The 15,486-nt window shown below is 38.4% G+C and overlaps 1 protein-coding gene across 2 annotated transcripts in view; it reads left to right on the top strand.

Moving 5' to 3' along the window:
• Positions 1-15,486, top strand: part of LOC128702967 (transmembrane protein 229b) — a 77,957-nt gene that overhangs the window by 22,142 nt on the left and 40,329 nt on the right. For both annotated transcript variants that reach the window (XM_053797465.2, XM_053797464.2), the window contains exon 2: positions 4,139-5,668. In XM_053797465.2, the coding sequence (XP_053653440.2) occupies positions 5,527-5,668 (142 nt within the window). In that variant the 5' untranslated portion in view covers positions 4,139-5,526. The remainder of the gene's footprint in view (positions 1-4,138; positions 5,669-15,486) is intronic.

Below are 15,486 nucleotides of genomic sequence, written 5' to 3'. Positions count from 1 at the left end.
GCGAGGCCAGCAGGCAGGCTGCGAGGCCAGCAGGCAGGCTGCGAGGCCAGCAGGCAGGCTGCGAGACCAGCAGGCAGGCTGCGAGGCCAGCAGGCAGGCTGCGAGGCCAGCAGGCAGGCTGCGAGGCCAGCAGGCAGGCTGCGAGACCAGCAGGCAGGCTGCGAGACCAGCAGGCAGGCTGCGAGGCCAGCAGGCAGGCTGCGAGGCCAGCAGGCGTGGGTATTATTACCCAAGGTCTCCTTTAGAGCTGCAAAGAGCGAGAACATAATTTCTCTTGAAGGCTTCAGCAAGGTGGGTCTGGCTTGGCTTTCTCAACCAGCAAAGCCAGCGTAAAATGAGCCAACAGTGGCTTGGGGGCTTTGGTACCAACAAACCAGCTTAAATGAACCAACACTGGCTTGGGGGGCTTCGTAGTCAGCAAAGCCAGCTTAAAATGAACCAACACTGGCTTGGGGGGCTTTCGTACCAGCAAAGCCAGCTTAAAATTAACCAACACTGGCTTGGGGGGCTTTCGTAGCCAGCAAAGCCAGCTTAAAATGAACCAACACTGGCTTGGGGGGCTTCGTAGTCAGCAAAGCCAGCTTAAAATGAACCAAAACTGGCTTGGGGGCTTCGTAGTCAGCAAAGCCAGCTTAAAATGAACCAACACTGGCTTGGGGCTTTCGTAGCCAGCAAAGCCAGCTTAAAATGAACCAACACTGGCTTGGGGGACTTCGGAGTCAGCAAAGCCAGCTTAAATGAACCAATACTGGCTTGGGGGCTAAGTAGCCAGCAAAGCCAGCTTAAAATGAACCAACACTGGCTTGGGAGCTTTCGTAGCCAGCAAAGCCAGCTTAAAATGAACCAACACTGGCTTGGGGGGCTTTCGTAGCCAACAAAGCCAGCTTAAAATGAACCAACACTGGCTTGGGGGCTTTCGTAGCCAGCAAAGCCAGCTTAAAATGAACCAAAACTGGCTTGGGGGGCTTTGGTACCAACAAAGCCAGCTTAAAATGAACCAACACTGGCTTGGGGGGCCTTCGTAGCCAGCAAAGCCAGCTTAAATGAACCAACACTGGCTTGGGGGGCTTCGTAGTCAGCAAAGCCAGCTTAAAATGAACCGACAGTGGCTTGGGGGGCTTCGTAATCAGCAAAGCCAGCTTAAAATGAACCAACACTGGCTTGGGGGGCTTCGTAGTCAGCAAAGCCAGCTTAAAATGAACCAACACTGGCTTGGGGGGCTTCGTAGTCAGCAAAGCCAGCTTAAAATGAACCAACAGTGTCTTGGAGGGCTTCGTAGTCAGCAAAGCCAGCTTAAAATGAACCAACAGTGGCTTGGGGGGCTTCGTAGTCAGCAAAGCCAGCTTAAAATGAACCAACAGTGGCTTGGGGGGCTTCGTAGTCAGCAAAGCCAGCTTAAAATGAACCAACACTGGCTTGGGAGCTTCGTAGTCAGCAAAGCCAGCTTAAAATGAACCAAAAGTGGCTTGGGGGGCTTCGTAGCCAACAAAGCCAGCTTAAAATGAACCAACAGTGGCTTGGGGGGCTTCGTAGTCAGCAAAGCCAGCTTAAAATGAACCAACACTGGCTTGGGGGCTTCGTAGTCACCAAAGCCAGCTTAAAATGAACCAACAGTGGCTTGGGGGGCTTCGTAGTCAACAAAGCCAGCTTAAAATGAACCAACACTGGCTTGGGGGCTTCGTAGCCAACAAAGCCAGCTTAAAATGAACCAAAAGTGGCTTGTGGGGCTTCGTAGTCAGCAAAGCCAGCATAAAATGAACCAACACTGGCTTGGGGGCTTCGTAGTCAGGAAAGCCAGCTTAAAATGAACCAACACTGGCTTGGGGGGCTTCGTAGTCAGCAAAGCCAGCTTAAAATGAACCAACAGTGGCTTGGGGGGCTTCGTAGTCAGCAAAGCCAGCTTAAAACGAACCAGCAGTGGCTTGAGGGGCTTCGTAGTCAGCAAAGCCAGCTTAAAATGAACCAACACTGGCTTGGGGGCTTCGTAGTCAGCAAAGCCAGCTTAAAATGAACCAACAGTGGCTTGGGGGGCTTCGTAGTCAACAAAGCCAGCGTAAAATGAACCAACAGTGGCTTGGGGGGCTTCGTATTCAACAAAGCCAGCTTAAAATGAACCAACACTGGCTTGGGGGCTTCGTAGTCAACAAAGCCAGCTTAAAATGAACCAACAGTGGCTTGGGGGGCTTCGTAGCCAACAAAGCCAGCTTAAAATGAACCATCACTGGCTTGGGGGGCTTTCGTAGCCAACAAAGCCAGCTTAAAATGAACCAACACTGGCTTGGGGCTTCGTAGTCAACAAAGCCAGCTTAAAATCCACCGACTTGTTTATTTAATTATTTACGGTGAGAGCTAAACCCGTTTGAGTAAGAATATTAAAAGAAATACAAAGATTGTAGAATAATTTTTTATTGGGGGGGTGGGGGGGGTTTCGCCCTCTGTAGAGCTTTATCGGCGATATTTTCGCCCTCTGTAGAGCTTTTTCGGGTCGTATTTCACTCTCTGTAGAGCTTTTTCGGGTCGTATTTCACCCTCTGTAGAGCTTTTTCGGGTCGTATTTCACTCTCTGTAGAGCTTTTTCGGGTCGCATTTCACCCTCTGTAGAGCTTTTTCGGGTCGTATTTCACTCTCCGTAGAGCTTTTTCTGGTCATATTTCACTTTTCTATAGCTAGAGCTTCACCAAGGTCATGTTTCACTCTGTGCAAATCTTCATCGATCTATGTTTCACTCTGTGTAGAGCTTTATCGAGTTATGTTTAGCTCCGTGTGGAGCTTCATCAAGTTATGTTTAGCTCCGTGTGGAGCTTTATCAAGTTATGTTTAGCTCCGTGTGGAGCTTTATCAAGTTATGTTTAGCTCCGTGTGGAGCTTTATCAAGTTATGTTTCGCTCCGTGTGGAGCTTTATCAAGTTATGTTTCGCTCCGTGTGGAGCTTTATCAAGTTATGTTTCGCTCCGTGTGGAGCTTTATCAAGTTATGTTTCGCTCCGTGTGGAGCTTTATCAAGTTATGTTTCGCTCCGTGTGGAGCTTTATCAAGTTATGTTTCGCTCCGTGTGGAGCTTTATTAAGTTATGTTTCACTCCGTGTGGAGCTTTATCAAGTTGTTTCGCTCCGTGTGGAGCTTTATCAAGTTATGTTTCACTCAGTGTGGAGCCATATCAAGTTATGTTTCGCTCCGTGTGGAGCTTTATCAAGTTAGGTTTTACCCATTATAGAACTTTACCAATATATGTTCCGCTATGTAGAGCTTTGTCAAGTCACGACTTGATTAAGCTTTACTGAGGGCGAAACGTTGCCGCAAGTAAAGTTCTGTACACTAATTGAAACCGAGAAGCACTGGAGGCTCGTTCCTCCGTCTAGTTACACTCAAGTTCTCGCTGCTATGTTCAAACATAGTTCAGTATTTTTCTTACGCTATTCCCAGCGTTAATTTCCAGACGTTCACTGCCATCTTACGAGAAATTGAGGAAACAGCAGCAACACGTCTGGCAACGCGGGAGCCGAGCAATCACAACAAACGCCCAGATCTGGACGCAGCAGAACACACACATAACAGTAACGAAAATAAATATTGGAGAATTTCCGGTAGTGAGTTTAATCTCCGGTCGTGAATATAATGTCAAAAGATTAAACCTTTAATCCGCATTTGTTATATATCTCTGAAATATATAGTACACAGAGAGATGTACAGTCTAAAATATATATGTTGGTTGAGAGATAATTTATATCCCTGTTGGTGAATAGGTGACATGCAACCTTAATGACCCTCGTGTAGTCGATAGGTTTTAAACTCCTTAAGCAAACAGCTCTCGTATTATGACAAGAGCCGCAAGTTTGACCACCAGGCTACGTCGGTTTGACGTCAGACGGAGCGAGAGAGGCAACTTCGTAATAATTTTAGACCATTATACTGTGCTGGGACTGTCTTGCATTACCTTGCTCTCAGGAGCTCTTGCTGAGAGAGTCTTTCTCTCTGATTTATGTAGATGTATGATATTCGCTGGAGTTTAGCCAGGAACTTGCTAATGTGTGTGTGTGTGTGTGTGTGTGTGTGTGTGTGTGTGTCTGTGTGTGTGTGTGTATGTATGTATGTGTGTGTGTGTGCTTTTGTTCCGTTACTGATGTCAATCTTTCTTCCAGAGAGGGTGAGTGTACGTACACTGACAACGAAGGGATGTACATGGTTGAACTTCATCAGAGGGAAGTGGTAGCGGTAGCAAGAGGAAGTGTTCACACCAATATGTGAACACATCAGCAAGGGAAAGTGAACACTCCATAAACAGTAGGCGATAACTTCCCCTAAAAAAAATAGTACGAGCTGTACCAGCAGAAAGTATCACTAACTAAAGGTAGTTATGCCTACAGGAAAAAGTAAGTGATTAGCAGAAGGTGGTTATCATTACAACGGAAGTTACTGAACACGAGCAGGAAGTGAACACCAGCACGAGTTAAAAACGAGAGCCGAAAACTAACAAGAGGTGAACACGAGCAATAACTGAACACAAGATAATGAACACTATCAGAAAGACGTGATCACCCTCAGGAACTCAGACGCCAGAAGGAGAAGACGTGGGAATTGAAGGTGCTGGTAAAGGAACACTTGGACCATCGCCAGGAGGCTTTCAACGGCGGGAGAAAACAACCAGCAAGAACCCTAGTAGTGATGACATTTATTACAGAACGGTATTAGACTCTAGGTGGTGAAATATTTCCTTTAGAACCTCCGGTAGAACACCGTTCACACGTTGTTGACATCAACAACAGAAGCACAAACGTGATGATTTTTAGTTGACGTTTATTTTGGAACAGTATTAAATCCTAGGAAGTAGGATATTTATGCTAGAATCGCCATCAAAACTCCGTTCATCCATTGTTGTTATCAGCAACAGAATGATTTTCAGCTGACTTGAAAAGGAGTCGAGAAACGACAGCACAACCCCAATAGTTTGGCAGCTCCTGACATATCAGAATCCCTCGACAAAAACAAGAAAAATATGAATAGCGGATCATAAGAAACACAGGAACTCGGATAATCGGCGAAGATAGGAAAAAAAAACCTGAAAGTTTGCCAGTTTCGGAAGGAAAGAGGAGGAAAAAATTAGCCGAAGCAGCGGATACTTGAAAACAGCAGGATTTACCGTGGAAGAATTTAGTCTGTCACGAATACAAGTACGAGATACTGAGACCCCGTCACTCCTTACGCTGAATGACTCTCACAAGTTTAATATATCTCTCACTGGCTATTTGTATAATGAAACACCGTCAGTGAAAAGACCCGAATATTGATATATCTGAGAAACTCTGAGGTTGGTGAGTGAGAATCTTGTACCATGAAATATTTCTTCCAAGAATCCACAACACGGGCAGTTAGTTGTGTTTGTCACAGCAGCGGCTTATTGGATAGCAGCCAGGAGCAGTAGCAGAGAACAGCCAGAAGTAGTAGCAGGGTCGTTTGTATTATTGGAGAGTAGCCAGGAGTAGGAGGAAAGACCAGTCTGGAGCAGTAACAGCCTGGAGCAGTAGCAAGGATGAGCCGCTACGCAGCGCTGCCGGAACCAGAGGTGGGATTGTGGCTTCGTGTTTACATCTACGGCCTCCATGGCTTCCTTTTGGAGATTCTCTTCACCGCCGCCTGGGACTTCGTTGTCAACAGAGACTGGGCTCTTATTGGTTAGTGCAGACTACATTCTTTATCGTTTTGTACATGAATGGTATATGATACCGACAGGAATTAGACATATGTGCAACATCTGGGTATCTTTATTTGTAGACGTTTCGCCATCCAGTAGCTTTATCAGTACAAGGACATAATGAGAAGACTCTACACAAAAGATGAGGCACTCAGACTAAGGCTGAGGGACTGATTACCTCATTTTTAGTATACAGTTCTACTGTCTTCACATTATATCTTCGAATTTGTATTGATAAAGCCAATGGAGGGCGAAACGTCTACAAATAAAGTTACCCAGATGTTGCATATGTGTCCAATTCTTCACTTTGTCTTTTTTTTACAGCCTATAAGTATTCAACTCTTAATTATTATTTTTAAATATAAGTGACAATTATATTCTCATCGACAATTATTTAAGTAAGATTTTGTTTCTCATTCTTATTGGTCAGTGCTTAGTTTCTTTTCGTTTTTTCTTTCTCACTGGTCAGTGTTCGGAGTATTTTTCTTATCTTTTCATTTCATTTTCGTAATTTTGGTAGAGATTAACTATTTGTGATATTAATGGGAAATAATATCGACAGGGTGATAAAAAACGTATGCAATATTTAAGTATCATTATTACAAGTATTATGTGGGATATTACAAATATTATGTCAGATATTGCAAGAATTATGTCAGATATTACAAGAATTATGTCAGATATTACAAGAATTATGTCAGATATTACAAGAATTATGTCAGATATTACAAGAATTATGTCATATTACAAGAATTATGTCAGATATTACAAGAATTATGTCAGATATTACAAGAATTATGTCAGATATTACAAGAATTATGTCAGATATTACAAGAATTATGTCAGATATTACAAGAATTATGTCAGATATTACAGGAATTATGTCAGATATTACAAGAATTATGTCAGATATTACAAGAATTAAGTCAGATATTGTAATAAAGTTGGTAGAATTACCGACAATATGTAAAGTAAAAGGACACAAGTGCAACTAATGTGACATTTATTGTGGCAACGTTTCGCTCTCCAGGAGCTTTATCATGGTAGTAGTAGTAGTAGTAGTGGTAGTGACAAAAGCAATTAATTCGTACATGTAAAAGGATATAAAAGCTATTACTTGGGTAACATAAAAATAGGTTGGACAAATATAAACTGGAATGAGGCAGGTTGTTTCAGTGTTCACTCTCTGTGCTTTGTGTAGTATAACAGGAGAGACTATGTGATGGCAGGGTTTACTGTTTTCAGGAGGATTCTTGCTAAGACTTCGGAAGTCTTAGCAAGAATCCTCCTGAAAACAGTAAACCCTGCCATCACATAGTCTCTCCTGTTATACTACACAAAGCACAGAGAGTGAACACTGAAACAACCTGCCTCATTCCAGTTTATATTTGTCCAACCTATTTTTATGTTACCCAAGTAATAGCTTTTATATCCTTTTACATGTACGAATTAATTGCTTTTGTCACTACCACTACTACTACTACTACTACCACTAGTGAACATCGAAATGGTACCTCACTAGTATTCACCTCACTCTGAGCCTTTATATACCCTCTGTGTCCATGTATTGTTTGTAATGGCTTGATAAAGCTCCTGGAGAGCGAAACGTTGCCACAATAAATGTCACATTAGTTGCACTTGTGTCCTTTTACTTTACATAAAGTCAGATATTACAAGAATTCTGTCAGATATTACAAGTATTGCTGATATTTCGTACGTTGTCGTCTATGAAATATACTTAATCTGCCTCTTAGGTTTTCCTTTACCTGGAGACCTGGAGAGGTTTCCGGGGGTCAACGCCCCCGCGGCCCGGTCTGAGACCAGGCCAATATTTTTCCATATTTCCGTTATTAGCTTCCATTACGAATCTTTCCGTGAACGAATGCTGTCAGCAGTAGTTCCTGACGTTTCCTGTGGCGCCATCTATGAAAGATATCTTTTGGCCAATCGTAATTACCTGTCATGTTCCTCCTAGACCATATTTTTCATTCCAGTTGCCTTTCATCGTGAATATTCGTGAGCATTTATGTAAACAGAGGCCATTTATTCAGCTTAAACAGAACTCAGAGGCTTTAGTTAGTCAATATTTATTTAGCTTATGGGGATAAATGTCTCAAAAGGCAACTAACGGTGAAAAAGATACAACTAATTATGCCTCTTATTCTTTTAGTAGCGAGAAAAGACAGTTACAGAGAGTAACACAGTAGTTGTGTGTGTTTGTGTGATATATATATTATATATTATGTATATATATATATATATATATATATATATATATATATATATATATATATATATATATATATATATATATATATATATATATATATATAACAACACTGCGACTAACCGAGAATTCGAGCCCATGTTGTGTTAGCCCGCCTTATGTTGAGCGAAAATTCACGACACTCTAACCCACGGACCCATACAATCCTACAAGAATCATGCACCCAGCAGAGCTAGGTGTTGCACCGTGATCCGACGACATTCGATGGTGTGGGTTCTTCAGAGCTAATTTCATCTTCTTCCCCGTCGTGCCGAATACACAAATTTTCTCTTGCCTCATTCAGCAAGAAGATCATTGCTATTTAAACCAAAATCGCAAGTTTTACCTATTCGTCAAGACATATATATATATTTAAGGCGAGATTTGAAATAAAACTACCTTACCATTTGCGTTTAAACTTTATTTGGATGATAATTACCACCATCAGAACATGAGTGCAGAAGCAAAAATTAAACTCATCATAGTTTTATTTGCAAATTTCATTATAGGTATCAGTACAACATCAATTAGTTGAAAATTAAAAACAAACTCTCATGGTTGAATAATTTTCAGAATTAAAGAAAGAAATAGAGAAAACTAGAAATTGCTTATTTTCTATATAATTAATATATCGAAACTATAAATAACTCGTATCTTGATGAGCAAAACATCGACTATGTTTTTATTGTTTAAAATCATTAAATCAATGTTACAATATCGACAAGTTGATAAATAGGACACATGTGCAACACCTAGGTGTCTTTATTGATGAATAGGACACATGTGCAACACCTAGGTGTCTTTATTGATGAATAGGACACATGTGCAACACCTAGGTGTCTTTATTGATGAATAGGACACATGTGCAACACCTAGGTGTCTTTATTGATGAATAGAACACATGTGCAATACCTAGGTGTATTGATGAATAGGACACATGTGCAACACCTAGGTGTCTTTATTGATGAATAGGACACATGTGCAACACCTAGGTGTCTTTATTGATGAATAGGACACATGTGCAACTCCTAGGTGTCTTTATTGATGAATAGGACACATGTGCAACACCTAGGTGTCTTTATTGATGAATAGGACACATGTGCAACACCTAGGTGTCTTTATTGATGAATAGGACACATGTGCAACACCTAGGTGTCTTTATTGATGAATAGGACACATGTGCAACTCCTAGGTGTCTTTATTGATGAATAGGACACATGTGCAACATGTGCAACTCCTAGGTATCTTTACTGATGAATAGGACACATGTGCAACACCTAGGTGTCTTTATTGATGAATAGGACACATGTGCAACAACTCCTAGGTGTCTTTAGGTATCTTTACTGATGAATAGGACACATGTGCAACACCTAGGTGTCTTTATTGATGAATAGGACACATGTGCAACACCTAGGTGTCTTTATTGATGAATAGGACACATGTGCAACACCTAGGTGTCTTTATTGATGAATAGGACACATGTGCAACTCCTAGGTGTCTTTACTGATGAATAGGACACATGTGCAACACCTAGGTGTCTTTATTGATGAATAGGACACATGTGCAACTCCTAGGTGTCTTTATTGATGAATAGGACACATGTGCAACACCTAGGTGTCTTTATTGATGAATAGGACACATGTGCAACTCCTAGGTGTCTTTATTGATGAATAGGACACATGTGCAACACCTAGGTGTCTTTATTGATGAATAGGACACATGTGCAACACCTAGGTGTCTTTATTGATGAATAGGACACATGTGCAACACCTAGGTGTCTTTATTGATGAATAGGACACATGTGCAACACCTAGGTGTCTTTATTGATGAATAGGACACATGTAAGAACATAAGAACATTGACTTAAGGGAGGAACACGGCAACCGACCTGTTAGCACAAGCTATCAGGTCTAACTCACACCCACCCACATCTACTCATGTATTTATCCAACCTATTTTTAAAGCTACACAACGTTCTGGCCTCTATAACGGTACTTGGGAGTTTGTTCCACTCATCCACAACTCTATTACCAAACCAGTACTTTCCTATATCCTTCCTGAATCTGAATTTTTCCAACTTAAAACCATTGCTGCGAGTCCTGTCTAGGCTAGATATTTTCAGCACACTATTTACATCCCCTTTATTTATTCCTGTCTTCCATTTATACACCTCAATCATATCCCCCCTAATTCTACGTCTTTCTAGAGAGTGCAGTTTCAGGGCCCTTAGTCTATCCTCATAGGGAAGGTTTCTGATACATGGGATCATCTTTGTCATCCTCCTTTGTACATTTTCCAGAGAATTTATATCCATTCTGTAATACGGTGACCAAAACTGTGCAGCATAATCTAAATGAGGCCTAACCAAGGATGTATAGAGTTGAAGAACAACCTGAGGACTCCTATTATTTATGCTTCTTGATATGAAGCCAAGGATTCTATTAGCTTTATTGCGAACACTTATGCACTGTTGTCTTGGTTTCAGATTACTGCTAACCAGAACTCCTAAATCTTTTTCGCAATCCGTAATATTAAGATCTACATTATTTAGTTTATATGTGGCATGGTTATTGTCCTGTCCAACATTTAGAACTTTGCATTTGTCTATATTAAACTGCATCTGCCACTTCTCCGACCACTGCATCAGTCTATTCAAATCTTCCTGGAGTGCTCGAATGTCCTCGTCAGAATGAATTCGACGGCCTATTTTGGTGTCATCGGCAAACTTGCCGATGTCGCTCTTTATGCCCTCATCTATGTCGTTTATGTAGATTGTGAACAGCAGGGGGCCCAACACTGACCCCTGTGGAACACCGCTCGTGACGCTTCCCCACTCTGATTTCTCCCCATTTATGCTAAGGACCATGCAACACCTAGGTATCTTTATTGATGAATAAGACACCTGTGCAACACCTGCGTGTCTTTATTGATGAATAAGACACCTGTGCAACACCTGCGTGTCTTTATTGATGAATAAGACACCTGTGCAACACCTACGTGTCTTTATTGATGAATAAGACACCTGTGCAACACCTGCGTGTCTTTATTGATGAATAAGACACCTGTGCAACACCTGCGTGTCTTTATTGATGAATAAGACACCTGTGCAACACCTGCGTGTCTTTATTGATGAATAAGACACCTGTGCAACACCTGCGTGTCTTTATTGATGAATAAGACACCTGTGCAACACCTGCGTGTCTTTATTGATGAATAAGACACCTGTGCAACACCTACGTGTCTTTATTGATGAATAAGACACCTGTGCAACACCTACGTGTCTTTATTGATGAATAAGACACCTGTGCAACACCTGCGTGTCTTTATTGATGAATAAGACACCTGTGCAACACCTGCATGTCTTTATTGATGAATAAGACACATGTACAACACCTGGGTGTTTTTATTGATGAATAAGAGACATGTACAACACCTGCGTGTCTTTATTGATGAATAAGAGACATGTACAACACCTGCGTGTCTTTATTGATGAATAAGACACATGTACAACACCTGGGTATCTTGATTGATGAATAAGACACATGTACAACACCTGTGTATCTTGATTGATGAATAAGACACATGTACAACACCTGGGTATCTTTATTGATGAATAAGACACCTGTGCAACACCTGCGTGTCTTTATTGATGAATAAGACACCTGTACAACACCTGCGTGTCTTTATTGATGAATAAGACACCTTTGCAACACCTGCATGTCTTTATTGATGAATAAGACACATGTACAACACCTGGGTGTCTTTATTGATGAATAGGACACATGTGCAACACCTAGGTGTCTTTATTGATGAATAGGACACATGTGCAACACCTAGGTGTCTTTATTGATGAATAGGACACATGTGCAACACCTAGGTGTCTATATTATGAGGATTCACTTGTACAAGGTTTATCAGTCAGCTCATGAGAAGTTTGACTGCACAACAAGCTTTACCAATCAATTTATTAGACTGATAAACGTTTCGCTCTCACAGCGGGCGAAACGTTTTCCTACAGATTTACCCAGCTGCTGTATAAGTATCTTAATCATCAACTCTAAATATCTAATGTAATTAATATTTTGGATAAGATAGAAGTTTATTGGAAATATTTTGGATAAGATAGAAGTTTATTGGAAATATTTTGGATAAGATAGAAGTTTATTGGAAATATTTTGGATAAGATAGAAGTTTATTGGAAATATTTTGGATAAGATAGAAGTTTATTGGAAATATTTTGGATAAGATAGAAGTTTATTGGAAATATTTTGGATAAGATAGAAGTTTATTGGAAATATTTTGGATAAGATAGAAGTTTATTGGAAATATTTTGGATAAGATAGAAGTTTATTGGAAATATTTTGGATAAGATAGAAGTTTATTGGAAATATTTTGGATAAGATAGAAGTTCATTGGAAATATTTTGGATAAGATAGAAGTTTATTGGAAATATTTTGGATAAGATAGAAGTTTATTGGAAATATTTTGGATAAGATAGAAGTTTATTGGAAATATTTTGGATAAGATAGAAGTTTATTGGAAATATTTTGGATAAGATAGAAGTTTATTGGAAATATTTTGGATAAGATAGAAGTTTATTGGAAATATTTTGGATAAGATAGAAGTTTATTGGAAATATTTTGGATAAGATAGAAGTTTATTGGAAATATTTTGGATAAGATAGAAGTTTATTGGAAATATTTTGGATAAGATAGAAGTTTATTGGAAATATTTTGGATAAGATAGAAGTTTATTGGAAATATTTTGGATAAGATAGAAGTTTATTGGAAATATTTTGGATAAGATAGAAGTTTATTGGAAATATTTTGGATAAGATAGAAGTTTATTGGAAATATTTTGGATAAGATAGAAGTTTATTGGAAATATTTTGGATAAGATAGAAGTTTATTGGAAATATTTTGGATAAGATAGAAGTTTATTGGAAATATTTTGGATAAGATAGAAGTTTATTGGAAATATTTTGGATAAGATAGAAGTTTATTGGAAATATTTTGGATAAGATAGAAGTTTATTGGAAATATTTTGGATAAGATAGAAGTTTATTGGAAATATTTTGGATAAGATAGAAGTTTATTGGAAATATTTTGGATAAGATAGAAGTTTATTGGAAATATTTTGGATAAGATAGAAGTTTATTGGAAATATTTTGGATAAGATAGAAGTTTATTGGAAATATTTTGGATAAGATAGAAGTTTATTGGAAATATTTTGGATAAGATAGAAGTTTATTGGAAATATTTTGGATAAGATAGAAGTTTATTGGAAATATTTTGGATAAGATAGAAGTTTATTGGAAATATTTTGGATAAGATAGAAGTTTATTGGAAATATTTTGGATAAGATAGAAGTTTATTGGAAATATTTTGGATAAGATAGAAGTTTATTGGAAATATTTTGGATAAGATAGAAGTTTATTGGAAATATTTTGGATAAGATAGAAGTTTATTGGAAATATTTTGGATAAGATAGAAGTTTATTGGAAATATTTTCCATCTATCTGCATATTTTCTTATCCAAAAATAAGGAGATTTTAAAAGGGGGTTATTTTTTTCTTACATCGCATAAATCACCTAATGCGACCAATTATGTAAGTGTATTTATGTAAGTGTGTTTGTACGTGTATGTTTGGGGGTCTGAAATGGACTAATCTACTTCACAATATTTCTTATGGGAACAAATTCGGTCAGTACTGGCACCTGAACATACTTCTGGAGTGAAAAAATATCGTTAACCGGGGGTCCACTGTATATATATATATATATATATATATATATATATATATATATATATATATATATATATATATATATATATATATATATATATATATATATATATACTATTTTTTTCAGTTTATGTTACTGCTTCAAAATATATAAATAATCAAGTTTGCATTTGGGTGAATAGAAAAGTTGGAGGTAAACCCGACTTCAGAATGCGAGATATATCAAACCATACCACGGGTGGGGTTAGAACTCGCGGTCAGAGAGTCTTAAAACTCCAGATCAGTGGCTAACGCGATGGTCTGGAATTTTAAGACTCTCTGATCGTGGGTTCTAACCCCACCCGCGATCAGAGAGTCTTAAAACTCCAGATCAGTGGCTAACGCGATGGTCTGGAATTTTAAGACTCTCTGATCGCGAGTTCTAACCCCACCCGCGATCAGAGAGTCTTAAAACTCCAGATCAGTGGCTAACGCGATGGTCTGGAATTTTAAGACTCTCTGATCGTGGGTTCTAACCCCACCCACGATCAGAGAGTCTTAAAACTCCAGATCAGTGGCTAACGCGATGGTCTGGAATTTTAAGACTCTCTGATCGCGGGTTCTAACCCCACCCGTGGTATGGTTTGATATATCTCGTATTCTGAAGTCGGGTTTACCTCCAACTCTTCTATTTTTCTCTGTAGTTCTTACCTATTCCCACCACCTATTCTTTATTCCCACTTCCCTTTATCCCTATTGGGTTCTTACCTGTGAGTTCCTTCGTTCGGGAGAAAAAAAAATTAATGGAATTTTATCTAACATTAAAGAGAAAACTGGTGAGTTAGTTCAATTGAAATTTTATTTTTTTTTTCAAAATTTTTGGTTCAAAAATTTTTTTCAAAATTTTTGGTTCAAAATTTTTAGTTCAATTGAAATTTTATTTTTTTTTTCAAAATTTTTGGTTTTTAGAGCATAGGTAAAAGCAAAATATAATTTACCTTTTTTTTTTTGGAAAATAATTAAATACTCGAAATAATAAAATCAGAGTATAGGTCAAAATTTTAATAGAGAAATCTAAATGCCAAATTTATTTATCTTAATTATTAAAAATTACCTTCAAATTTATAGATCTAACATTACCATAATACAGGGGACACAAAATTTTGATCACACTCTTTAACCACTGAAACCACGAAAGTAATAACGAAAACTTGCATTTGTTTCTTTAAAATTCACATTAAATAGATATAATCAAACTCCAGCTGATGGGACTGCTTAAGATCTAACAAGAGTGACTTTAAGAACAACCTGAGAACAAGAGACAGTAAGGTGTGCAGAGTTTATCACAGTCAACCACAAAGTGTTTCAGTTCTTTCGTGTGACAGCCAGCACATCATCAGACGCATAGGATGATACTGGAGTATACCATATAAAACCACTTAAACATTCCAATTTATCTGTGGTTATATATATATATATATATATATATATATATATATATATATATATATATATATATATATATATAAGATAACCACTGAAAATAGTGAAATTCTGGGAGTATTCGTGATTTCTCACATTATCAAGGAACTAATAATGTGAGAAATCACGAAAGCTCTTGGAATTTCACAATTTTTCACAGTGGTTGTCCTGCATATTACGATATCACTTATTTACTGTCTCATTGCGTATGTGTATATATATATATATATATATATATATATATATATATATATATATATATATATATATATATATATATATATATATATATATATATTATGCAAAACAACCACTCTGAAAGAAT

Source organism: Cherax quadricarinatus, chromosome 86, assembly GCF_038502225.1.
Source record: "Cherax quadricarinatus isolate ZL_2023a chromosome 86, ASM3850222v1, whole genome shotgun sequence".
In the NCBI taxonomy this organism is placed as follows: domain Eukaryota; kingdom Metazoa; phylum Arthropoda; class Malacostraca; order Decapoda; family Parastacidae; genus Cherax; species Cherax quadricarinatus.
Note: the sequence above shows the minus strand (reverse complement) of the source record. Positions and strands in the feature narration are given on the sequence as shown.